At 42.9% G+C, this 27,276-nt stretch overlaps 1 protein-coding gene across 7 annotated transcripts in view; it reads right to left on the bottom strand.

The window, feature by feature from the left end:
- Positions 1–27,276, bottom strand: part of DMD (dystrophin) — a 6,826,337-nt gene that overhangs the window by 6,291,659 nt on the left and 507,402 nt on the right. For all 7 annotated transcript variants that reach the window (XM_078657819.1, XM_078657824.1, XM_078657821.1 and 4 more), the window contains exon 3: positions 20,640–20,732. In XM_078657819.1, coding sequence (XP_078513945.1) covers positions 20,640–20,732 — 93 coding nt within the window. The remainder of the gene's footprint in view (positions 1–20,639; positions 20,733–27,276) is intronic.

The following is a 27,276-nucleotide window of genomic DNA, read 5'->3' as shown; positions in this document are numbered from 1 at the left end:
AGCTGGGTGTCGTCGGCGTAGGAGATGATGTTGAGGTTGTGTTGACGTGCGATGGAGGCGAGAGGACTCATGTAGACGTTGAAGAGGGTGGGACTGAGTGAGGAACCTTGAGGTACGCCGCAGATGACTTCGGTGGGCTCTGAGTAGAATGGGGGGAGTCGGACTCTCTGGGTTCTCCCAGCTAGGAAAGAGATGATCCAGTCCAAGGCTTTTCCTTGTATGCCGATGTTGTTGAGGCGTTGTATGAAGGTGCTGTGACAGACAGTGTCGAAGGCGGCGGAGAGGTCGAGTAGAATGAGGGCCACTGTTTCTCCGTTGTCTAGGAGTGCTCGGATGTCGTCAGTCGCCGCAATGAGGGCGGTTTCGGTGCTGTGTTTGGCTCGAAAGCCGTTCTGTGAGGGATCCAGGGAGTTGTTGGATTCAAGGAAGGCGGCGAGTTGGCTGTTGACGGCTTTCTCGATGACTTTGGCCGGGAAAGGGAGGAGGGATATGGGTCGGTAGTTTTTCAGTTCTGAGGGGTCTGCTGTGGGTTTTTTCAGAAGGGCGCTGAGTTCGGCGTGTTTCCAGATTTCTGGAAAGGTGGCAGAGTTGAAAGAGCAGTTGATGACATCGCGGAGTTGGGGAGCGATGATGGAGTCAGCTTTGTTGAAGATGTAGTGGGGACAGGGGTCAGAAGGCGAGCCAGAGTGGATTGAGTTCATGAGGCGAATGGTGTCTTCAATGGTGATTGGGTTCCAGGAGCTGAGGTAGTTAGTTGGAGGGGTGGGATCTGAAGGGGGTGGGGCGAGTTGGTCACTGGGAATATTCTTGAAGCTGTTGTGGATGTCGGCAATTTTGTTGTAGAAGAAGGAGGATAGCGCATCGCAGAGGTCTTGGGAGTTAGTGATGTCGTTGGATGCTGCGGAAGGGTTGGTGAATTCTTTGACGATATTGAAGAGTTCCTTGCTGGCACCCATCGATAATCCTATGCCACAAACTTTGCTCTTTATTGAATTTGTCGAACCAGCAGTGCTTGAGGAGGTCTTCCAGGTGCTCTACAAATTCATCAGTGGTTTTCCTGGTTGTTGTCAAACTTTATTGAATGTCCTTCGTTCAAAGCCCATGTTGGAGGCAGGGTGAATGTTTTGTGTGAATGTATCCTTCACCTTATGTTACTTATTGACGTCTTCCTTCAGAATCTTCTTGGTAACTTCTATTACCCCATCACGCGCAAGGTTATTAAGGTATCTGGTTCCTCCCTTGTGCCAATGAAGATGTCAAATTTTTCAATCCATTCGGCAGAGCTTGCACCCTGTTGTGTTTTTTTGTCATGTCGAATGGGAGTGGCGGCTTTAGAAAGGAGGTTGTGTAGTATTTCGTCTCTCCTGTTCCGAGACATGATGATTGTGAGCCTGCTAGGGTTTTGGGGTGATGACACAGACAAGGTTTGTTGGTTGCTCATTCTAGGTCTAGAAGGACGCTTCTGCGGGCTTTCTGCCAAACCAAAATGGCAGATGATTACAGCACATGTTGGGGTCCAGCTGGAAATGGCTCTTGCTCAAGGTGTATCGACCCTATCCAAGATGGCAGACATTGTTTTGGGAGTCTATCCCACTTAGCCCAATCAAAGAAGGCTGACACTCTTTTTGGAGTCTGTTCCAAACGGTCCAAACCACAATCGATGCTGTCGAGTTGTTGAGTGCCTGGTAGCGTCCTTACAGCTGAAGGAATCTTAGGGGCTCTTGTCTCACCCCACGGGATGCAGGGCTGAGTGGTCAGTGCCCATCTGTCACCTGTGTTACTTGCTTTGTGCATGGGGCTTGCTGGGTGCAGTCTAGTCAGCTGCACTGCAGTGGTTGTTTGCTGGCTGAAGGGACACAGGTTCAGCCGCCTCATTGCCAGTTGTCATGTTGTGAGGGTTTGTACATGAAATGATGACACAACACTAGTAGGTGGTTACGGACATTATCCAGCTACATAAGGAGCGTCCAACGTGCTCCTTGTTCTACACTCATGTATACCAGCCCGCTTTCATTTCCTCTGTGGCTGGGACATATCGCTTCCCTTTCCTTTCCCCTGCACCAAGTCTTAGAGTATGATTCTGCACCGTTGTTGCAATTCGGGTGAGCTGCAAATTCGAATACTGGCAAAATGTCTGTTAGGCATTTACTTAACTGTTTAATGATCACCTCATTCATGTAATGTTCTGTTAAAGGATTTGTAAAGCGCATAGCTGCCCCAGTAATGGGCGTTCCAGCGCTAGTCCTAAAAGAGCGCACTACCAGGAGCGACCTATCACAAAGTGCTGCAGGGAGAAGCTAAGAAGAAAATAACCAGGTTTTCAGAATTTTCCTGAATGTCCAGTGGTTCTGGACACTCCTAATGGACAGAGGAAGCTCATTCCAAAGCGCTGGGGTCTTAGCACAGAAAGAACAGCCTCCTGCTCTGACTCTCCCGACACAAGGAACAGGGGCCAGATTGTGATCTGATTAATGCAGTGCCGGAGAGACCCTGTACAGGGACACTAGATTTGATAGGATGCGAGGCCTCTGGGTAAAAAAGATCTTATGGGTATAAGGTTTTAAAATGCACATGCTTTTCAACAGGGAGCTGATGCACTTTGCGAATAAGACCAAATCTTAAAACTCATCAATCAATATGTTGTAGATCGACTTCTTTCCAAAGCTGCTTGATGCCTGCCTGGGGCTTGTGCCAGATTACAGAAGTACAAATCACTGTGTTTCTCTGCAATTGACGAAGGATAGTGGTTGAAAGAACAGGCAATTGAAGTGATTTGTAGGAGATAATGAATGAGACAATATGAATTATTAGAACATTGAGTGGCACAGTAGACAATTTAAAGAACATGGACACAGGTGACAGCGCCCACAATCATATATTACCTAGATTGGGTTACCTGGCATGACAATACATCCACCACTAATTTCAGGGCTTTCTTTCATATGATTTGTGCAAAAATTTCAGAGGCACCTCTGGCAGGTATGGAGCAAGAGGAGTGTGTGAGAAAAACAGTCTAAGCAGTCAATAGATGTCATACATGCAAAGGACCATCAGGTCATGGGTCACCTTCAGCCTGTCTTGGCCTTTTAGGCAACCACACTTTGAAACAAAGTGCTGTCTGTTTGAAGGCAGACATTGGAAATGCTGCCAGTGGGACAGGCTGAGAGACTGGTGCATAAGACACTTGGTGTGGCCCATTTTCCTGGCTTGCATGAGGGCCCATGGCAACCTTGCTATGCTACTGTTAATCATTGGGCTTGTGTGTGCAACAGCGGTGTTTGTCATGTTTATTTAGTCTGTGCGTTCATGTTCATTTGAAAATTGAGCAAAGGTGTTCTTTAGCAGGGATCAATCACATACCCTTATATAAAAATTCTCTACTTACTGGATTACCGGGATATCCATTAATTAAGGCAATTTATTTATAAAAAATCTCACACAGAAATGTGGTCATGACTGGCATCATCCAAATCCAAGATAGGGTTTCCAAGCAAAATGTATTTATATTGTAGAGCATGTGCCCTAATGTGATCTGGTTTGCTGCCTTATTTAGCAATTCCCATTTGCTAGCAGTGCCACATTCTGACTTTTAAAATGCATAAGATTCATGCTATTGGGTAAGAAGCAGTACCTCATGTACTGTTTATTTTATTTTTTTACAGGTCTCTGTGAATTTCCTATAGTACACTGCATCAATTAAGGCAATTTATTTATAAAAAAATCGTACACAGAAATGTGGCCATGAGTCATGACTGCCAACATCCAAATCCAAGATAGGGGTTTCCAAGCAAAATTTATTTATATTGTAGAGCATGTGCCCTAATATTTAGATAAGAGTGCTCTACAGAATGCATTTCAAATCCTAGGATGTGTGTAGCAGGATATGATATACTGCACTTGTAATAAGACGACATTTGTAAATAAGTACCCATCAACCAAACTTTAAAGGTGGCCAAATTCTTCAAATATTTCCTGAAAGTCGGAAAATGGGTTCTGGCCCCAGGGTTGGCTTCATAGTGTTTCACAAATTTGAGCCTAGAGCTATTGGGGATCGGCCTATATGGTTACATGGTTCCTACAAATTAATTGGGAATGTGTATCAGGACAATCTATGCTTCAGAATATGAGGACTCAAGCCACATATGATCAGAAAATGTTGGCCCAATTCCTAGCTAGCTCACAGTGCCCAATCTGAACCACTACCCTTACCAGGATACCAGATGGTATCTGGAGCTTTGAACATAACCTCTCTTATTCCCCAAGGACATTGTGGAAACAAATCTATCCTTTCTAAGTTATTTTTGTATGCCCAGGATAAACACAAGAAAGATATGAATTCAGCGTTTCAATTTTTTTTAAAACAAACGTTGTTAGACCTGCCATCTTTTGGCATGTTTTCTCTGTCTTTTTGCTTTCTAGCCTCCTGTTTTTAATGGTATGGCGGACTTCATTTTGATGGTTTAGTGCGCACTTTTTCACTGCTGTTCAGTGTTGAAGTGCAAGTGCTCCTACTGTAAATTGTTTTAATGGGTTGTTGATTCCATGCATGGCTTATTTGATTTACTACTAAGTCCCTAGTGTAGCGCACTGAGTGTGTCCAGGGCCTGTAAATTAAATGCTGCCAGTGGGCCTGGAGCACTGATTGTGCCACCAACACAAGCAGCCTTTTAAAGGTAACTCCTACCTGCCACTGCAGTGTCTGCACACAGTTTTTACAGTCATGCGACCTGGCAAGTGCACCCACTTGCCAGGCCCGAACCGTCCCTTTTCTCACATGTAAGGCACCCTTCAGGTAGGACCAAGGTACACCTCTGGGCAGGGTGCAGTGTATGTGAAAGGTGGGACATGTCCTGGTGTGTGTGTGCCACGTCCCAATTGTGAAATACTGTGTATTTCGTTTTCACTATTGCAAGGCTATTTGTCCCCATAGGCTAACATAGGTTGGTTTGCAACATCTTCCAAGTATAACTTTCCATTGGGACAAGAAAGAGAAATTGAGTTTAGGCTCTCTAAACTCAAACTCAAAATTTAAAAACACATCTTTTAGTAAAGATGGTTTTTAATTTGTGTGTTTGAAAATACCACTTTTAGAAAGTGTGCATTTTCTTGCTTAGCCATCGTATGTGCCTCTGCTGGGTTGTGTGTTGACTGTCTGGTTTTGAAGCAGGAGCTAGGGATGCGCATTCACTGCAGACAGCCACTCGGGGGGGGTGAGGTGTGTCCCACCTTTCCTGGGTGACTCTGAGCTGAATAGATCTGGGCTGCATTTAGAGTAGTGGGAGTCGTTTCCCTTGCACCTGAATATTCCCTGCCTCATGTGCACAATGCTGTCTCCACCTCCTGCCAAGAAGCTGGACCAGAGAGGACAGAACTGGTTTGGACTGAGCTGAGAGGTTTTTGCCACAAGCGAAGAAAGGAAAATGTGGTATAAATATTGGAGCCCAGACCCCAGAACCTTAGAACTCTTTTGGTTCAAGGAACTTGCCAAGAATAAGAGCTGGATAAGCTGTGAAGAGGAACTACCACTTTGCTGTGTTGGTCTGCAGTGGCTGCTATCTTGGGCAGAGAGAGGACTGGACTGTGGTAGCGATTGCCCTGTTCAAGAAGTCTCAGGAACAGCAAAGTCTCCAAGTTTATCTGCTACCAGCACAGGGAACTATGTGTTTTGTGCTGCAACAGATGAAAGCTCCGTGACGATGTAATGACGCCACTGCCGGCTCCATGGCCTGAAGACACCTCAGAGGGCATGCTGCACTTTGCACCGCATCCCCAGTCTCACCGATGACAATGCCCAATGCCACCACCAAGCCGTTGCTTGTACCTCGACCTGTGGGCACTGCACTTTGCAACGCCTCACTTCACGCTGCCGCCTTGCTATCCCTGAGGCGGTCGCTCCACGCCTATCTTGATGCCGCGACTTGCACCGTAGCTTGATGGCACCACTCATAAGTTACACAATGCACTGCCCGTCCCACAGCACAGCCTTGGCCTACCGATGCTTGCGCCATTAACTCTGGCTTGTCAGCAGAAGACAGCCCTTTAGCAATAACGACACCACTACTTGCACCTTGACCTGCCAGCACCGCAATGACCACAGCACCACTTCGCACTGCAGCTCTGGTCTCACTGACACCGTTGGATGACCGTCACCAAGCTCTGGCTGTACTGCGACCTGAGGGCATCGCACGCTAAACCGCTGCACTTTACACTGCAGCCCCAAAGCCTGCTGGCTCACCAGACGTCAACTGCACAAAGTTCCATCTGCAACCCATGTGACTTCAAGAGTCCGACAACTCTTGCACCAACCTCCAGAACAGATGCCTGCTGACACCACCTCTTTGAAGCTCCCCACGAGGGCCCTAACACCCTGCATTTCTGTTTGGATTTGTTGTTCCTGGTGCCGTGATAGCCCCGGATTAAGCTATTGACTTCAAGAAACTGTAGTTTAAGTCTATTTTTGCTTATATATATTTCTAAGAACTGTATGGTGGATTTGTATTGTTTTTTTGTTTTGTTTGAAACCTGGCGTGGTGTCCTTTAGTAGTATTTTCACTGTATTATTGCTTGTTATGTATATGTATATAATCAATCAATCAATGTAACCTTTATTTCGGCATTGCTGCCATAAAAGCACAATTTCATAAATAGCAACACACAATAAAATTCACTGTTTGAGTTAAAAACAGAGTGGTAGTAAATTTCTTCTTAACAAACTTAAGGTACAGTGGGCAAGGAGACAGGTAGTAGTTTAAGGGAGCAAATCGCATCTTAAGGGGGGAATACATCATATGGGCCATTTCATTTAAACGTATAAATAAGTAAGCCAAAAAACATGATTATGTATACACTTTGAGATACGCCTGGCTGCTCGTGCTTCCAAGGAGGTGAGTATGGGCTATTTTAGAAGTGTATCCCCCTTATCTTAAATGAAAGAATAAATTAATGATGATATTTATAGAGTGCAAAGTTCACTCCGGGTAGCATCTTGGCGCTATCAGAAAGAATCTGGGCTAGGGGCTGTGGTGAGGAATTGGAGGACCAACCGGTGGAAGGGTCAGATAACTGATAGCACTAACTGGTCTGGGGCCGCGAAGATCCAGGTTTTTAGGAGATTCTTGAACAAGGGTTCAGAATGTGCGTGTCTCAAATGGGAATGCAAGGTATTCCATGCTTTTGTTCCCAGGACTGCCATTGACTTTCCTCCTCTAGATGCGAGGTGGACTGCAGGGGGTCCCAGGAAATTTTATATATGGTTTGATTCTGGTTCTTAGGTATATGAGTCCTGTGTTAATGAGGGTTCTGAAAATTATTTCCAGAATTTTGAAAATAATCCTTTTATGTATGGGCAGACAGTGGAGGGTTTTGAGTGCTGTTGCAGCCGAGGACCTCCTGGGTAATCTTAATACCAGCCGGGCTGCTGCGTTCTGGACTATCTGTAGTCTTTTCAGCACTACCTTATTTGCTCCTGCATACAGGCTACTGCGGTGATCCAAGCGAGACAGAACTAGGGCTACTGCCAATGATTTTCTGGCTGTCAAAGGAAGCAATTCCCAAAACGTTTTAATGTTTTCATCATGTGGAAGCACATGCCCGCTACCGAGAGCGCTTGCTGGTGGTAGGATAGAGTATGAGCGAATCGGATTCCTAGATTTCTCACACACACGATTTATTGTCAATGTATAATGGGTACATGTTATATAAAGCACTCTGACACCCTGCATTGCGATGAGTAGCGCTTTAGCACTATAAAAGAAATAAAGCAAAATAAAGGAATTTAAATTGTTATTTGTGTAAATACTGGGACAGACCAGCACGTTTAATATTCCTACAGTGCATGCCTGCAGTGCATGCCTATCTCTTTTAAGTGCCTTAAAAGTGATAAGGTGTGTGCATTTATTTTCCCTCTATTGCTTTTAGGTGTGCATCTCCTTCCCACCCCCATTGCCCCAGCCAGGATACTACAAAAAAGGAGGCCTGAAGGCCCCTTACCATCTGCCTTTGTTATGGCACCTCCAGGAATGGTGCACTTCAATGCTGTTCAAAGAATGACAAGAAAACAAAAGTAGCACTTAACTGGCAAACTCTGTAAAGACTTGCCAATGTGTTCGAGTTTGAATAAACCCAATCTGGTCACTTTGTGTTCGCTGTGCCTTGATTTATTTATTTTTACATGCTTTGGACTGTTTTTTTCTCTGTCCAGTTGCTGCACTTTGCTAGAGAAAATGTCAGAAAAAGTGTTTCTTTCTTTTTTTGTATCCATTTCACAGGGGAAACCTAACAAAAAGCTAGGGTCCGAAGCACCAGAAACCTGGCTGACCAATCCACAAATGCTAATTATTCCAGCTACAAACAAATCTCTCAGTTAATATATTTACTGGCATTTTTCCATTTAGATTTATAAATACAGACAAAGGAAAAGTATTTTTCAGTCTGTATTTATATGCAAAAACCCCTTTAAACCAAAAACCCGGCGCCTTAGTTATAATGTAGATCCTTGCTTTTCTATGAGCCAACCTTGCTAAAGTGAAAAAACACTTCCAAGATTTCTCACTGCCAGGGCATGTAAAACTCATGAACCCATGTTCAGCTTTTTAAATACCATGCACTCTGCCCTTTGAGAATGCAGGGCATGCCCTCACCTATGGAAATTAAGGGCTTTTTTTAGGGATCACCTATCAGTATTGAAAAGAAAGGTTTGGCCTGTTCAGAGGGAGATATTATTAGGTGTAAATGGCAGTTTTTAAACTATCCTGTCATTCTGTTCTGGCAGGCCTGGAGCCATGTTTTACATGGTCAATGTTAAAAGTTGGGTATCTGGTTGGCAGAGTTATGCACTCAGTCCAAGCAGTGCTCACCCTCTGGTAGCTTGGCACAGAGTAGTCAAGCTTAACTTGAGAGGCAATGTGTGAAATAGTTATGCACATAACACACAGTAATACAAAGAAAACCACACAAAAGGACTCAACACCAGTTTAGGAAAATTACCAAGAATTTTAGAAGCACAAAAAGACCAAAACAACAAAAATCCAATAATCAGAAGTTAAGTTATGAATTTGCAAAGAATAACCAGTCATTTAATTGGTGCTTAGAAGCAGATAGGTCAAACATGGGCAGTCTGGTCGCAATGCAGGGCTGTTGATTTCACCGATGGTGCAAGTCGTTGGTTCCAAGCTGTGCATAGTTGAGGAGATGCGATGAACATCAGGGTGATGCTTTGTTGTCAAACTGCTGGGCTATAGGTGATGCATACAGCACAAAGATATGCATTGGCACTGACCAGTGCAAAACTGGAGATCGGGAGATGAGGTGTTGGGAAGTCGGCAATGCAGTATCGAAGTAAATGCGCCGGATCCGATTGGCGCAACATTGTTGATGCATGGATTTTCTGGGTTGGAGCACTGAAACCTCACTTCCAAGGGCCCAGGACTGGATTGGCACCATTTGGCAGAGCAGAACTTACAGTAGACAGTCCAGATCCTGGTTGAGCGGTGAAGTCTTTGATATCCCTGAGACTTCCGAAACAGGCGGCAAGCCAACAAGCCCTTGGAGATTCATTGGTTCTGGAATGTAGAGATGACGGTTCCGTCCTTCTCACTCCCTGTTAAGAAGCAGCAGGCAGCAGCGCACCACAGCAAAACAGTTTAGCAAAGTGGGAGCCCCTCCTGGCAGCACAGCAGTCCTTCTTCCTGGTAGATTGTCCTCAGCTCCAGCAGTGTTCTGATTTGATGGTTTCAAAGGTCCATTAGTTATACACAGTTGGGCCTTTTAAGTAGGGAGACTTTCAGAGATTCCTTTGAAGTGCACAAGACCCTGCCTTTGCTGCTCAGGCTCCAGACTCAGTACAGGGGGGTATGCAACCCTTTCTGTGGGGACAGGACACAGCACTTTCAGGTGTAACTGTCAGCTCTATCCTTCCATTCTGCTCAGGATGAGCAATCATTATGCTGATGAACATTCAGTCACACCTACCCTTACTTTGTGTGTGGCTGTCTAGAGGGAATCCAGGAAGCCAGCTGTCACCACCCGAGATATGTATTTCAGAGACAGGCAGAAGGCACAAAATGTGATGCCAAAGACACCAATTTTGGGGTCTCAGTTCTACCCACTTGGAAATTACATATATTAAATATAATAAGGCAATCCCAATGGACAGATAGACCTTGCAGAAGTGAAAAACAAATGTATTTGTACCAGGGTATATAAAACTTTGAAGTACATGTCCTACTTTTTAAATAGACTGCACCGTGCCCAAGGGCTGTTCAGGGCCTACCTTAGGGGTGACCTAGATGTAATTAAAAGGAAGGTTTGGGCTTGTCAAGGAGCTTAACTTGCCAGGTCGACATGTAATTTTACAACTGCACACACAGGCTTTTCAGTGGCAGGCCTGGGGCATATTTAAAGAACTACTTAAGTGGGTGGCACAATCAGTACTGCAAGACCGCTAGTAGCGTTTGCTTTGAGGATCCTGGGCACATGTAGTGCACTTTACTAATGAATTATAAGTAAATCAAGTATGCCAACTGCGAATAAACCAATGGTACCATGTTTTAAGTAAAGAGCACATGCACTCTAGCACTGATTAGCAGTGGTAAAGTGCTCAGATTCCTAAGACCAGCAAAACCGAAGTCAACAAAAACAGGATGTCAAAAGGCAAAAAGTCAGGGGAAACCACACCAAGGATTCCAGGTCTAACAGTCACCTTAGTCTAGGCACGATATTTTTTGTACAAGCACCATTTAACTTACACGCCCTGGGTACACAAGGTACCATATGGTAGGGACTTACAGGTACGTTAAATATGTCAATCAGTGATTACCCATTTGTACACATCTTTTAGGGGTTGGAGCACATCCACTGGGCACTGGACGGCCGCATCCTAGTGTTCAGATTCTATATATCATCAATACAATCTAGAAAAAGTTGGGGTGGGGTTGACCTAGCAAAATGGGGATTTCCTTAAAAAAGGTATGACAAACGCAGAGATAACCGATTTCTTTTCCTGAGACAGCCAATTATAATCAAACCTGACCCCTTGTACTGGATGGGGTTCGATTTTTAAGGTAGAACCAAATGCTTAGCAGGATTTTGACCAAAGAAACTTTTGAAGTGGGGTCTCATCCACAGTTCCAGTTGAGTCTTTACTAAACTTACAATTGAAAATATTGTCATGGAGTTCTCTGTGACACCTTGAAAAATCAGCCTATTTCTATTGGGAAAATGCCAATATATCAAGGTTTTCATGAGAGAAGATATGGAAATTACCCTCCCTCGCTGAATTACCATTTAATTCTGTTGACAATATGAAACCTATTAATAGTTTTCATTAGAGAGATTCTTAAGAAGTGTCTGATACTCTCTCCTTGAAGGCCTAATTATTTCTGTTAGCAATTTAAAAGCACATCAAGTAGCTTCCACAATCAAGGATATGGAAATTGCACTGCATCCTACACTTTAAAGCCATATTTATTTATGTTTGGAAATACAAACAGATCATTAGTTTTCCTTAGGGAACATGTGGAAATCGTTTGCAGCCCTTTATCATCTAACGTTGTAAGATGCCTTAGATTCTTACCTGAAAACCACTTTGATTTCTGGATCTTTTTTTTTATCAGATCTAATGTTGCTGCCTTTATGCACTTTGGCCAGACTGTTATGTGACGAACATAACCACTGCTGTGAGTGTGGCCTTTATATTTGTAAAGAATAGAGGATGGACTTTAGGCATAGCCTATCTAAAGAGGATAAAATGTATCCTAAAGATTTTAGGATGATTACAAAGAGTCACCGTACTGTTTTACCACCAACACAGGGATGTAGTTTGAACTTTTATTATTGGCATGTTAATATTCATTGACAAAAGAATATAGGCATAATCTCATAATTTAGTGTTGGATTGAGCAGGAACCCTGCTGCAAATTAATGGACCTCGCATGGGTCCCTATTTCCACTTAAAGGATGGAGAACCACTGATTTAATACCTATGAAGCCTCCATTGGCATGTAATCATTTGCTAGGGTCCCCTTAGGGCTGCCATCTTTTGTGCATCTGGAGGCCAAACCTAGGGGCCTATTAGGGTGGAGGGAACGGACGCAGGGGCTGCGGTGTTCCCTCCATGCAGATTAGGATGTGACCGCCACCCTGGCGGTCACATACTCTATGTTTAACATTGTGGCGGGTGCTGCTTGAAGCAGCGCCCGCTGCAAGGTTAAAAGTGCATGCTTTGCATATGCATGCACAAAGCGTCAGGCACCGCGCGGTGCCTGCCGCTTTGTGCATGCATATGCAGGGGGGTACCATAGGTACCCCCCATGTGCAACCCCCCCCCCAACACCCTGGGGGCTCTCAACGAGCCCCCAAAAACAAAAGACAACATGCTTTTCCACGGCGGAAAAGCCGCCGTGGAAAAGCATGTCTTCTGCCCCATCCTAATATGGCTGGCGGTGTCTGATATACACCGCCATCAAATCAAAGCTTTTCCGCCGCGGTCGCATTCCGACCGCGGCGGAAAGGCGGCAAACGGTCTTCCTGACCCACCAGTCATCCTAATCTGGCGGTGGGTCTTTGGAGCCTCCGCAGCGGTGAATCCGCATCCTTCGGGCCGGGGCTGGCTTCCGCCGGCCCGGAGGATGCGGATTCACCGCGATCCTAATCGGCCCCCTAGTTAGGGCGGTCATTTCAATGCAAGTTTCCCCTGCTTGGCTAGGAGAAATAAACAATGTCCCTCAGCAGAAGGAGAAAACGTATTGTGCATTCAAGCCATGGCTTTGTTTGTTTTTCAGAAACCAAGGCCTGGTTTGAAAGGGGGCGTAGGGGTTGAACAATTAAAAAGAATGCAGACAGTGCCATCATGAGGTGGTCATCTGACAGCCATTCATGTCGGCTGTAGCACTTTCATCAGAAAAAAACTGCTGACCCATTTAGGTCACAAGGTTTGCCAGGGGAAGCAATTCCAATACACCGGTGAGTCCGAAAGGCTATTAATGCCCTTATCCTAAAAGATGTTAATGTGAACTTATGTCTTAGGTTGAGGAAATGTAATACAACAGTAAGTACATTTTAAGTATAGTTCTGTATACAAATCACCAACTGATTATGCTGGAAATCACGTATAATGTTTTTTTCGAATAATGGACATTAAAAGAGTGCTGAGGTGTAACTAAAATAACTATTCAACTTCTTCATGGAATAGAAATGTGAAAGGTATACCAGTGACCGTAGAATACATATATGGTTGCAGAAGGCAAAATATTGATGACAGCTTTATCTATTCTGCAAGTAAGTCAATTCCGTTTAATTTCTTTATTCGATTACAGCACAAGTAATCATAAAAGTTCAACATACAAACATGAATAAATAGTTTTTTTTTAAAAAGCAGATTCTATTTCTACTTCATTGGTAGGAACTGTTAAAATTATTATTCAATTAAAAAAGAAACATTTTAAACCACAGAGTCTAAATTCCACTATAAGACAATATAATGAACATTCATTATGAATTACAAGTGGCCATGCCCAGTTTCAGCGGAAGATCAGAAAAGTAACATTTAGGAAATAGAACCAATGCTTTTAAAAAGAGCCCAACGGTTGAACAGACCTCAGTACAGTTCAATAATTGTAAATAAATCAAGGCCAGTCTACATTTATTAACATTGAGTCTCTTTGCATTTGGCACCAAAAATGTCCTTGAAATTGACTGATAAAAAGAAAAAGTGTAGCAAGGTCTGGGGGAAACTTTGTTACAAGGGCAAAATTCATATAGTAGCTATCTCATACAGTCCCTGAGGGGAAACTACGTATCCAACTAATAGAGCTTAACCTGAACCTGGTAAGGAGCATCCATTCCCTAGAATGAGAGACCAGGTCCAGATAGCGCACTATACCTAATGTGATCTGATCATACTGTATTCCTAAACAGCTGGTTTTTTAAAATTATTTCTGTGTTTTCTCTCTTGGTCTTCTTACTTTCACGAAACTTTACCTGGTCCACTCTTTGCCCTTCTTTTACAATTCTGACCGATTATGAAAAAAAAAGATGTGCCAAGGGTGGCTTCCCTAATGTGGGAGGGCCAATGAATTCTATATCACAGGCAAAACAATCTTTGATTATCTCTTTATTCAAGGAACCATGATCATTACTCCAAATTGAGGCCCACTAAATAGTAGGGGAGTAGGTAATATGTGCAAAGAGCATTATAAGACCCTTTGACTGATCGAATCTGCTCTCTTGAAAGCTATCCTGAATGCCTCTTTATTCTATGCCTCAAGAACTGTTCCTAAATGTCTTAAACATGTCATAGTCACTCCCATCATAAAGAAGTATACTTTTAGACTGACACACTGGCTAATATGGACCCTATATCTCATCTTCCTTACCTGGCTAAACCATTGCAATGTGCAGTGATTCTCCAACTTTAGGACTTTGTGACCAAACAGTTGGTTCATCCTCTTCCACAAATTGGTTTCTGGTCTGACCTCAGCACCGAGGTAGGCATGGTGTTAGCTTTGGCTGAACTTTTCGCCTGTCTCGATTGTCATGTACCTACGGACTGAATTTTGTTAGCTGGTTTTCAGTTTTCTTTGCTGGACATACATTTCAGATGTCAGTCTCTGCATTTTCTCCCCCACCAAATCCTGGATTGCAGGGTGCCCAAAGTCTTTATTCTTTAATCCCTTGTCAATTTATACATGATTCCGCTAGTTGATAGCTCATCTTATCTATTTGTAGTGATGATTCTATTCTTCATACAGATGGATAATGAACAGAAAGATGTATCTACTACTAGCCCAGCAGCAACAGGATAATACTGCTTGGATAGTTCTAGGCTGGTCAAATAACAACATTCTATTGGTATTAAGTGTAGAATGCGTAGAAGTACATGTGTACTTAAAGATATAACAGAACATCTTCCCCTCTTCATGAACCCTTAGCATTGATAACTAAAGTAGTAAATGCACAATCTGAAGTAATATACTTGAATAATAACTTTAACAATCAACAACATACCACAAATGCTAATAATGTCACTAGTAGCATTTACTATATTTACTATACTGTTTATATTGTAATGTATAATGTTGTTTATACTAAAAATGTAAACACGCTGTGTTCTTGAAGAATTCAATTTGTTTTGAGGGGTTTTTCTCTAAGCATGTAATGGGGTTCACATTAATATCCATTTGAATCCAAACGTTTCTTAATTTCCAATGGGGTGTTGGGGCAATTTTATCTTATACATATGATTTATCTTGTGTCCACATCGCTATGGTTTAACTACAAATTTGTTGTACACAATATATCGATGCTCTCCGATATGTCGTCTATAACAAACAAATATACTTTGTGCAAGTTTTCATTGTAAGTACTGGAATTTGAACTCTCGAATGGTTGATTCTTGTCCTAGAGTACAAACAGTTTCTTTCCTTCCCCTTACTCTCATTGTGGTTGTAAGTAGGGTTCCTTAGTGCAGGTTATTTTTAATGTGTTCATTGTCTATTTAGGATGTATGATCATATGTTGACATCAATGTTGCTCTTGTAATATTGTAGTTTGTATTATTTTGTCTTGTATGTTCTCTCTTTATGTGTTAATTTATGTAGTGTCTAAATGGGTATGATTTGTGTGTTCTTTCAGCCCTGATGAAGTTCTCTGAAGGAGAACGGAACGCTTTGGCTGGAAAGTAAAACGTCTTTTGGATATTGAATATGAAATAAAGAAACTTAATAAAAATCACTTTGTGACCTGTGGACTTCATTTCTCCGCGCACGCCCACCCATTTGCAATTCACTGGTACTTGCATCTATACTTATTATCAACTTTTTAGTAAGGTAAAAAGGTGTAACTTCTCTGGCAGAAACGATTTCTAGTTTTTAAGACCAATTCAGCTTGACATTTTTAATTTCACAAAAACACATTGTTTTTCTTGAGTAGACCTCTCAAATGTTCTGTTTTTTTAATGCAAAATGTTGGATTTATTGTGAATAAACTTCACATACACCTAAAAAGGTAGAACGCTGATCTTTGTCATTAGATAGGGGTGATTTCATGATGGCCTGTACTAAACCATTATCCTTTGAAAAATAGATGCAGCGAAGTCCAAACCATATTCTATACTTTTGAACATAGGTGTACCACAGGAGAGATAAATGCATTGTGATGTCTTCAGGAAGGATTAAGTTCAACTTAGTGATATGCAGATGCCAGATTCAGCATACTAAACATTTTTGGCATCAACAAACATTGTTAAAATGTCATCTATGCAAGGTAGGATGTAGGACTCAACCCACATCTCCATATTTATACTCCTATGGTTAATGTAGACTGTCTATTGTCCATTCTTCTTTTGTGCTGTAGCTATGGGGGAAAGTCATAAAGAGGATTCCACTGGCTCAATGACACCATCATAACAATTTTTTTTGCATGTGAGCCACATCTTCCCTGACACTAAACAGTACATTTCTTACTCTATTTTTAACCGGCCTGGTTCCTTCTTCATCAGGGATTTTATATTTGAAGCCTTTGATCTTACAGAGTTTGTTGCTAAACACAGACTTGAAAGCCCATGGGTTTCCAGAAGGCTTTATTTCATCAAGTTAAGTTTCTTCTATAACTAAAGAAACTTGGAGTTTTTGTCTGGACATTAGAGTCATATTAAGTAAACCTTGATGATCCCTGTCTATAATGTTTAGTCCTTTTATGCTACATAGCAAAAATGTATTTAACTCTGAAACTCAAACAACATTCAAAATATCCCAAAAGCTCACTATTCTTTCTTTCATAGGATATAAGACATATATCAGAGGGAGAGGTTACTTTTGTGCCCCATTGTCTTTAAAAAGCTCTTTCGTTATCATGGATATTCTTGCACCGGAGTCAAGAAGTGAATTTAGAGCCATCCCACTGACTACTACGACAGTGTATGGATCATCACAATGACCTTCTCTCCCAGTAACAACCTGAATTACATCCTTAGTACTATTATGTTCATCCAATGATGCATCATTGGCATCATATTCATATATGACATTGATTTTATTTTTGTCGCTCTATTACACTTTAGCAAAATGACCCTATTTGCCGCATTTTCTGCATGTGGTATTTTTTGCAAGGCAAGGATGTCCAGTGGGAGAATGATTAAAAAAACACTTCTAATGCATATATTTTCCTGTTTGAAAGACAAAGATTTGTCATTTTGCTTTTTAAAAAGTTTCATATCTTCTACAGTTATTTTCAGAAGTAGGATATCCTTTACAAACCTCACTGTCCCTTGTCTTTTTTAAACAAATTTCTTTGAAGAATGGCGTGAAAAACCATTGCATTTAATAACAGCAATATTTCCCAGAAGCAATAGTTTTTCTTAATGTTAACAACTTCTCTTGAACTTCCCTGTCCCAAAATCTAACTACAATCCGATCACAAATTAGTTGGATTTTAAACTTTTAAAATTTGCAATCAGCAGCTAATATGCATAAAACATCTATATGAGTCAATAGCGTGTGTCACTGTTGCTGTTTATTCTTGTAAGATCAGAGACACCCAGAAGAACCAAGAGTGTGTATCATCATTTTTGTCAAAGAAACTAACTCCTTTTACAAATTACCATGCAAGAGTGCATAACGCCCAATGAATCACTATAATAAGCGTGCAAATGTCAATTAGTCAGCACTGAAGGACCAATTTATAATTTGGCGATAGAGTAATCTCCATTGGCGTGGCAGAGGACTTGGGGCCTAATTATGAGACTGGCGGTCCATAGACCACTAGACTTGTGGGGGCGCGGCGGCGGTCTTCTGACCTTCCTATTACAATTAGGGCAGTCGGACCACCATATCCCTGCTGCAGCTGCCAGGGAACTGACATTCTCTTTCGGTGTTGCGGCGATTAGGATGCCGCAATATGCTAGGTGGGACTGCCGTGGTCCCACGAAGCTTATTACGGTTTTCCTCCCTGCCACAGTTTTCATGGCAGTTCCTCCACCATGAAAACCATGGTGGAGAGGAAACAAAGGGTGCAGGCGCCATGTGGTAAATGCAGGGGGGCACAACATTTGTCCCCCTGTGTGCATGTAACCCAGTTGCTGCAAAGCATGGACTTTTCAGTCCATGCTGTGCAGAAACTGTTTCTGGCATTACCACTTCGGTGCCCATTTTAAGGGTACTGCCGTGAAGACATAAAAAATTAACCCAGCCAGACACTAGGAATACTTGTAATCTGGCGGGTTGGCCGACCACGGGTTTGAAGGTGCAGCGGCAAGGTGAACCTGGCGCCCCACCACTAAACTCATTATCAGACCCATAGGGTCCACCAGTGCAAGAACACTCAGCCCGCAAAATGTATAAATGACCCATCAGTTGTCAGTCATTTCTAAAGTATTGGTAGAAACTTTTGTGATGGTGGTTCCTGTCAATGCTTTTTGAAGTTTGGTTCATGGCTCTGTCACCATGACGGAGCAATTCATAAAATTGATTTTTCTTTTTTTTAAACCCAAAGCAGACAGGGGGGGAGCATTTACCAGTTTTTACTGCCCAATAATGCAACAGTTTTACAGGCCTTGATGGACAGTGAAAATTGACCTCTCATTCTGCCAATTTAAATTAGTTAGGCTAAATTGGAGGTCCGCCTCCGATGGCCCTCATAGAGGTGTTTAATCATGGCAGAGATGTGAATAAACCAAAGGCCTACCTGCATATAAACCTGGTGGACAGACCACCGTCTTGGGGGTACAGAACTCAGTCTTCCAGGAAAAAGAGTATCAATACCTCCTACATTAAAACCAAGCCCTGAGTTTCTCTAACAACATGATAAGAAACATATAAGTGTATGTGTCACTGTTAACAAAAACAGTGTGAATATCATTGTTTATCTGGACAGATTTAATCTGTAAACATATGACCAGCTTGTGAGTGTGTGTGTCACTATCAGAGTTTTACACCCTCAGGAGATTGACATTTCAGCTTCTGCATTTACTTCCACCATCGGAAAACTGTATTGCAGCGTCTCCTAGGGCTCTACTCTTTCTCCTCTGTTTAATTTATGCATGATCCTGCTAGCTCATCTTACCCTTATTTAGTGATGACTCTTCACACAGATGGATAATGAAGAGCAAGATGTATTCACCTCCAGCCCAGGCAGTGGCAGGATACAATTGCCTAGAAACGTTCTTTGCTGACCAAGCAAAAATATTCCACAGGCATCAGGTTTAGATTGGTCAGATGTGCAAGAGTACTTGAAGATACGTAACCACATACTTATTGTGGTTTAGATTTGCTTCTTTACAGTGATTATACACAGATAGCCTTTAACATTGAAGGATATGTGAAATTTGCTGCTACGCAGGTTTACAGTAATCTTTATAAAGTTGAAGGTAGTCTGAGTTCAAACTATTTGAAATTAAAGGATGATAAGACTTAGATCTCATGTCCCACCAAGTATTTGCTATTCTTGGACCAACCTTTCGGACCTTCCCTAGCACCATACCCGCCTTGTCTTGGAGCAAATATAGACACTACTTTATCTATAAATGTCCAGGTTAATGCCTTGGTCATTACTTGTTATTTACAACATTGCTCCTTAAAACCTATTTAACACCTCTTTACTTTCTCTCAGACTGTGCAAATTGTCAATGTATTAGTGTCAGCGTGACTTGAATGTTGAAATAGAATTCAGATTAATCTGCCCATCTACATGAGTCAAAAGTTTCAACAGATACAAAACTATTCTGCCAGGCTGGTGCTCCGTCGTAGGCTTAGACATGTCATTACCACAGTTTTGATGTCTCTACACTGGTTTCTGATGAATGACTAGATTGTATTCAAATCTGTGTGACTCACACACACAATCCTGTTTTTTTCCTAAGGCTCTCAGCTCAGTTCCTGTTTATCATTGTATTATCCATCACACACCCTGAGATTTAAAGATAAACTTTTACTGTCTGTTCAAAGAATCAGCCTCAAACGTTTTGTATGAGTCTTTTGTAGTAAATATTTCGGACAGATGTCCAAACTCCCATATTTAGGAAAGCTCAAAAAACATGATTGTTTTCTCAGTCGAGCTAGTTTTTATCTTTTGCTATCACATATTTTTACTTTTATAATTTATTTTTCTCAGTGCCAACAATGCGCTTTATACAACAAATAGAAAAAGAAATGGGTGTAAAGTGCTGGTTTAGACCCAGATTAATTACTAATTCACAACACATACACTTAAATGATTTGTATGCAATCTGCCTACCTGCAATGGATAAGTGAATAACTAACACATACGTGATTTCAGGCTGACTTTAATGAAGCAGAAAGACCCAGGTAAGTGTTAAATAAGTGTGTGGAAAAGTGCATGGTCAAAGCATTTACCAAACATAGCATGTTCACTTTTTTGACATTTACAAAAATCGACATACTGAGGTGTTTATGGAAATGAAGAGTTCTTGTCAAAAAATGTTCTGCCTCAACAATATTACTAAACGTTATGCATGCATATTGCTTCCAGGATGACTTGACCAAAGCACTTCACATGTGTCAAGTCATCAACGGAGGAAGTAACTAAATTCATTGTGGTTAATGTCAAGTTGATTGGTAGAATTGTGTAAAGCAATAGCACGGCATTGTACTGTGCGTGTTAGTTTGATCAATGCAATTTACACTTGCCAGTTTTTGGCCAGATAGCCCTTCAAGAAGATCCAGAAGACTTCGTCCATCCCGTAGATCATTAAAAAGATCCTCAATCTGATGTTTTCCAAACTAAAAGAAAAAGAAAAAAAATCCAATTACCCTTAAGGGAGAAACCATTCAATTTGTTGTATTCAATATATTGAGGTAAACCTTTCTTATGTAAGAACACAGCATCAAATCACGAAAACAGGGATGAGTCAGTCACGAGGGACTAGAAATCCTGATTCAGTGCATTCTCAAAAGACCGGAGAATTTACTGGAGGTACAAGAGTTAACAAGCTTGAAATGTTCTTGTCCTGCATCATCTATTGAAGCACTTACGATATTCTATGAAACTTTTAAAATACTTTTGGAGTCCCTTCAGAACACAACAAACAAAAGGCTTATGGAGTTCAGAACACACGGATTGACCTTAAGGTAGGAGCTATCCTTAAGTTGTGCAGTAGAAGTGTAATTATCATACCAACAGCATGAGCCACACGACTTCCACTAACCAGTTCAATTTGAAGATGCTAAAATTAATGCATTGTTTTAACAGTTTTTCCAAATCAAATGTAGGTTTAAGGCATCAACTCCATCTGTGTGATACAAATATTTGGATCTCAAATTACTGCACAATTTGATATCCCTACAGCTAAAGAGGTTTTCTTTGATCGTCTTCTTCATTGGGTTAGGACTACTCAGCATGTTAAAAAATATGATCTTGTAGTGATTTTTTATTATTAATATATGTTCATTTGAACAGAGGACTAAAAGTATATTTTATTGAGTCGAGATTTTTGTCAAGATTGTGTTAATTGGAGAACCAGTGGCTTTGCTAAACACCCTTAGATTATTTTGCAATATAGCTCTCTAAAAATTAACTCTGTGGTTTTCAACACTATAGCAAACTACTATCTGGAGCAATGTAATGTATAAAAGCACTTTAAGAAATCTGGGTCAGAGGGCTTCAGTGTAGACAGGAGCTACTGGACCCCAGTTGAAACAACAGCAGTTGGAACCAAGTGCCATTTTTTACCATTTAACTCTCAGGACAGCGATGAAGAGCAGAAGAAGGCTTACTTAGGGGAGTTGCAGTTTGTGATCATAAATGGAAAAGTACTTTTTCTGCACACTACTAAATACCCCACTCATATATATTCAGAATGGCAGGTGGAAATGCCTATGATGACGCCCTCTAGAGGACCTCACAACCAATAGTGGTGCACACTGATGAAAGGTAGTATGGCAAACCCCTAATTGCACCCTGAACCAGGTGACCTGTAGGTACCTTAAAAGGTACCCTAAAAGAACAATAATCAGCCCTTGGTGCCTAACACAACATTAGAGGTGCTTTTCATAAAATACAGGCCTTCTGGTTTTGTGAAGGTGTTACTATATTATTCAAGCAAAATCTAGAATCAACCGCAATAAAAATCAATAGTGAAGCACAGAGTGGTTTGATTATTCAAAAGCATTAAACAACATAGGTAATGATTTACTGTCATCAATGTTCAAGTCGATAACGTTTTCAACGATCAACATAGCTCAATATAGTACCTTTTCTTTTGCCTGATTTTAAAACAATCAGAGACCCTCATAGCAAAGGCCCATAGACTCCAGAACCTTTAGGCAAACGTCCAGCTCCAGAGATGCTTAAAACTAAAGCAAAACTCTCCTCAGGTCATTCTTCTGATGTCCAGTATTTGTAAAGCGCGAGCAATTACCCGAATGTGTCAAGGCACTGGGGGCCATCGGGAAGATTAAGCAAGCTATTGCCCAGAGTCACATGGTGCTGGGCTGATCTGGTGCCAGTCCGGGGATTGAACCATGAGCTCCCGGGTTCCAGCGTAAGGTGCCCTGGCCACTGCGCCACACCTCTTCCACTGGACAATTGAGGGTACATTTCATTAAGTTGACAATGGCTTCGCTGGAGATGATGGAGGCTATCACTGCTCCTCAGTGTCCCTCTAATGATTTAAAGATCACCTGTGGTGCCCCTCCCTTTACGAGGTACCCCGTGACAAAATATTTACATTCATAAGCCTCACAGGACATTATTAGGCACTTCACTGGCCTTGTTGATTCCCTGGTGGCATAACTGTTTGATCATTTTTGTTGAGTGCCCACTCACATGCACATTTTCTTGTCCATGCTGATGCTCCTGTCCCAAGTGGTGCACCTGCAACTTTAAAACTGCAGCCCAGAAAGAACCTTTACAGCCGTGTGGCCCTTGCTTGATTCTTTACCCACCAGGCTCGATTCTTGCTGACAATGAGGGAGGCAACACTTGTATTCTTCTCTCATCTGGGGTATCTCCAGCAATGTGCTTCTAGTTCTCATATATGGGGAGCTGGAAGATTGAGCTCACTGTGGAGCCTGCACTTCACACAGGCTGTTGATATGAGGCCCAGGGGATTCCCAGACCAACCCTGAAGACAAGACCTAGGGGTACATACCCTCCTAGGGGATATAACTACACTGAGGAGCCTGTGTGTTCAACTCCCCAGACCGCTGGTGCTCTGGCCCTCCCTGGGGTTTCAAGGCAAATGGAGATAAGAATACCACACCTTTTACCACTAGGAGGTAAGTCCCTCTGGGATATGGCACTGAGATACACAGCTATGCTTTCCACAGCCAGGCAGGCAATGCATTATTGTGCCCCAAAAAACTCCATTCCTACTGGACCAAATCAAAAGTTTTTTTTTGCCTTTAGACATCTGTTTGACCAGTCAGACCTTAAGGTGTATTCCCTCAAAGTTTTTCCTTTACCCTCCTACTTTTCTGAATTCGCTTTTGCATGCATTACGACTCAGCACACTTTACCGCTCTTAACCAGTGCTAAAATGCTTGGCTTACTCGCAAAAATATGGTAAAAGTGGCCCACACCTGATTGGCATTTTTAAATTACTTGTAATCTCTTGTAAAGTGGATACCATAAACACAGGGCCTGTAAGTTAAATGCTACTAGGGGGCCTGCAGCACTTACTGTACCACGTACTTAAGTAGACCATTAAAACATGTCCCACGTCTGCCAGTGCAGCCTGAATACAGTTTTAAACTGCAATTCGACTTGCCAATATAACCCCCTTGCCAAGTCTTAAACTCCCCTTTTAATGCATACAAGCTAATCTTAAGGTAGGCCCTCTGTAGCCCGTAGGACTGGGTGCATTGCAATTAAAAAAGGTGGGCATGTACGTTTAAGTTTTACATGTCCTGGTATTTAAAACTCCTACCTCTCTGAAAATGCAAATATTGGGTTGCCCTATTACATTTAATAAGGGCTAACATTTGATAGAGAACACAAACATTTCATGTTTGCTGTCTGAGAAATTGTAATGTAAAGCAGGATTTTGAGTTACAATTTTGAAAATGCTAATTTTAGAAAGTTGGCGTTTTCTTGTTCTAGATGTTTGGTGCCTGCAGGCATTTCTGGGTCACATGATTGGCTGTGGTTAGCAGTTGGGCATTGTTTATTCCTTCTAGTCAACCACATTGTAGAGGGCAAGTGATACAGCAAGCACAAGGTAAGTGTTTTTTGTTTTTTGACATTTTATTTTCCCTCGTCGTCTGTCAATTCCCTCCCGCGCCACTGGAACCATAATTTAAACTGTGCCAGCGATCTGCGCCTGCCACTGGAGCTGCAAGGCATGAGTATCGTCCTATTAGTAGACTATATCACATTCACATGTCTTGGTCTATGCAATGGGGGCTGCTATATTCAGGGACCCGGGGACAAGGCTGCCATTGAGAGTCATTATGATGTTGGCAGGCATTGATGCTTTATTGAAGGGGGAGCTGCAAGGGTGGGAGAGGGGGTGGGGGTTGCAGAGGTACTAGTGCTGCACTGCTGCATTTTTGTGGGTGCACACTGCAACCACAGACTGAGCTTGGAGGAGTGTGACTGGCACTAGAAGGGAGCTCCTGTGCTGCAGAAGGCTTCCTAAGAAAAGAGGACAGTTTATGGTGAGCAGGAGCCTGGCCTGAAACAACCATGAGGAGAGCTCAGGAGGAGGTCTGAGACAGGAGGAGAGCTTCTGGTGTGCCGGAGAAGGTCTGAGACAGGCAGGAGGAGAGTGCACAGTGTGCAAGAATAAGCTAGAGACTGTTCTGTGATAAGCAGCTCATGGTGCGCTAACTACTGCTTCCATCGCTCTTAGCTCCTTAACAATCCACAGCCTTGCTGTCTCTGGGTCCCTCTGGGGGGTGGAGGGTTGGGGGGATCAAGCTTGGCCAGTATTGGGGTGCAGTTGCGAAGCGATGTGAAACAGTTTTTAGTAAGCATGCACAGCTGCGGCTATGGGCCTTTTACCTGTCCCATTTAAACACCTCAGATCTGGTGAAGCACAGCTCCAAGTCTCTTAACACAAGGTTCAGTCTGGGAAAGCACCATTCCATTTAACTGCACACAGTTCAATCTGGAAATGCACAGCTTCGGGTTTACGCCGCTACATCAGAGGGGCCTCAGTACACCCTGTCTACCTCTCAGGCAGATTCTTACCTCTGTCAAGTCGGGCGCTATCCTCTCTTTAAGGGCAGAATCTCGCTCGCTATTCCTGGACTGCGGACTTGTTTCAAGCACCTGAGCAATGGGACAGTCTGTCATCTGAGGAGTGAGGACTCCCTCTGTGTCTCTGACACTCTAACCATCTTTTCGATCCCCTTGTAAAGTGGCAGGGTGCTAGGCCCACATACTTGCGCATAGATCACACAGACACAATTGTAATATACTGGTAACTGGCCCAGGGCACGTGCGCCCATCCCCTTTTAGCAGCAGTGTCACCCGACCGTTGACGCCTGTGGTGGGTGGGTGGAAAGTGTGGGTTAGCACTAGGTGAAACACTAGAACGTGTCCAGCCAGACACTACATATCTCCCAAACTTTAATGAAAAGAAACAAACAAAAGTCCAACTTGGAAGAAAACAAATAAACAACACATAGCACCAAATGAGTCTCTTCAGGCCATCAGCCAGGCAGTGCTGGAACTTCGGATTGCATGTTTTAGGATGCTTTAGTCCGCCTTGGCGATGTACTTCTGGCCGACCGGGTCACACGGCGTTGGAGTCTATTTACAAAGTTCAAGTATCAGTGCATCTGGAGCGGTAGTGGAGTCCACTCTGGAGATCTTGCAGGTGCTCAGGTTCCGGTGAACGACACACCTAGAGCTGTTGGGGATGATCTCGGTGTGTGAGGTCCTTCCTTGGAGGTGACGTGCTTGATGGTCTTTCTAGCTCCTGACAGCCAAGCAACTTCAGACTTTCCTCTCTCGTCTGGACCCCTCTCTCACTGGGGCCTCCTGCAGGGCCTTCCTGATGGGCTGCCATGGGACCGTGTGGACTGTGAGGGCTTTGTGTAAGCTGCGCGAAGGCGTCGCTGAGGAACTGGAAACAGGACTCACAGCCAAGTCGCTTATGGAGCCACAGAGGGTGGTGTCTCCGTCAAGATGTTCTTGCCTTCAGGACTCCGGTTCTGTGCCATCCACTGATGGTCGATGGGTGACCAGTCTTTGACTGTGACCTCCATGCTTCCCATGCCTGTTGTGGAGCTGCTGCTGACGTATCTTCTTATTCGGATTCCCCTCTCACAGAATCTCCATCGAGGCCGTTGTCCCGCGTGGGCTGTGCAGGCCTTTTCATAGGCTGCGCTGAGGGGTTGCTGCGGAACTCCCAACAGGGCCACAGCCAAGTCTTGTGTAACCCCAAGGGTGGCTATTCCAATAGTCGGTATGCTCTACTGCGGCAGGCTTTAGGTTGAGGGGTACAGACAGAAGATTTCTGGGTGGCTCGCCTCGTTGAACGGTTGTCTGGAGTATGGGAATCCACTCTGGTGGTGCGATGCTCCTTGGTGACGATGCACCTGGATGACGATGACATAACAGTGATTTTCCTTCAGTTGGGAAACAGGCGGCGATCTATTGTCTTCGGTGACCTTGTGGAGTGAGGAGGACTAGAGGGACTACGCAGCCCGTGTCTTCCTCTTGCTGAGGCTGTTCTTCACCCGTTGCTGTGCAAAAATGAAATTTATAAACAGGTGAGCAACCCAATATACCCTTGCGGGCTTGGGCAGATAAACTGTTTTGACTGAAGACGCTGCTGCGGCCAATAAGAGTGACTGAATAGAGTGACTGAAGTTTTCGATAGCGCACGATTTTTCAAAAAACGTGACGACGCATTGAATGCCATTACATGAATTGTAAACACCTTTCCCACGTCTTTTTTTCGTCAAGATTGAAAGCGTGTGTTGAAGTAAAAGCTGCAGTTTCCAGACTTTGACTAAGGGTTCGAATCACTTATACCCCCTCAACCAACATCACTGACCTGGCTAGGAAGTGCTTGTAGGTTTAACCTTAAAGGGTCCATATCCGAATGCACTAAAGTTTATGTCCTGATGATGGTCTTATGAAAACACAACACGAAGACCGAAACGTCGACAACTTTGTCTAATTCTGCATGAGAGTCATTCATTATTTATTTCTATTTTCTTGTTGATTAGGAATCTTTATGTTTTATCCGCTAGCAGTTTAGACTTTTGTATGATATACCTGCGGAATATTCAATATACTCCCTGGATATCTTCTTTGCATTCTTTCTGTACCCCATTTTTGATTTATGATGAATTTCTATGTCTTTAAGTA

The sequence above is a fragment of the Lissotriton helveticus genome, chromosome 8, assembly GCF_964261635.1.
Source record: "Lissotriton helveticus chromosome 8, aLisHel1.1, whole genome shotgun sequence".
In the NCBI taxonomy this organism is placed as follows: domain Eukaryota; kingdom Metazoa; phylum Chordata; class Amphibia; order Caudata; family Salamandridae; genus Lissotriton; species Lissotriton helveticus.
The sequence above is the reverse complement of the archived record's forward strand: the minus strand, read 5'-3'. Positions and strand labels throughout refer to the sequence as shown.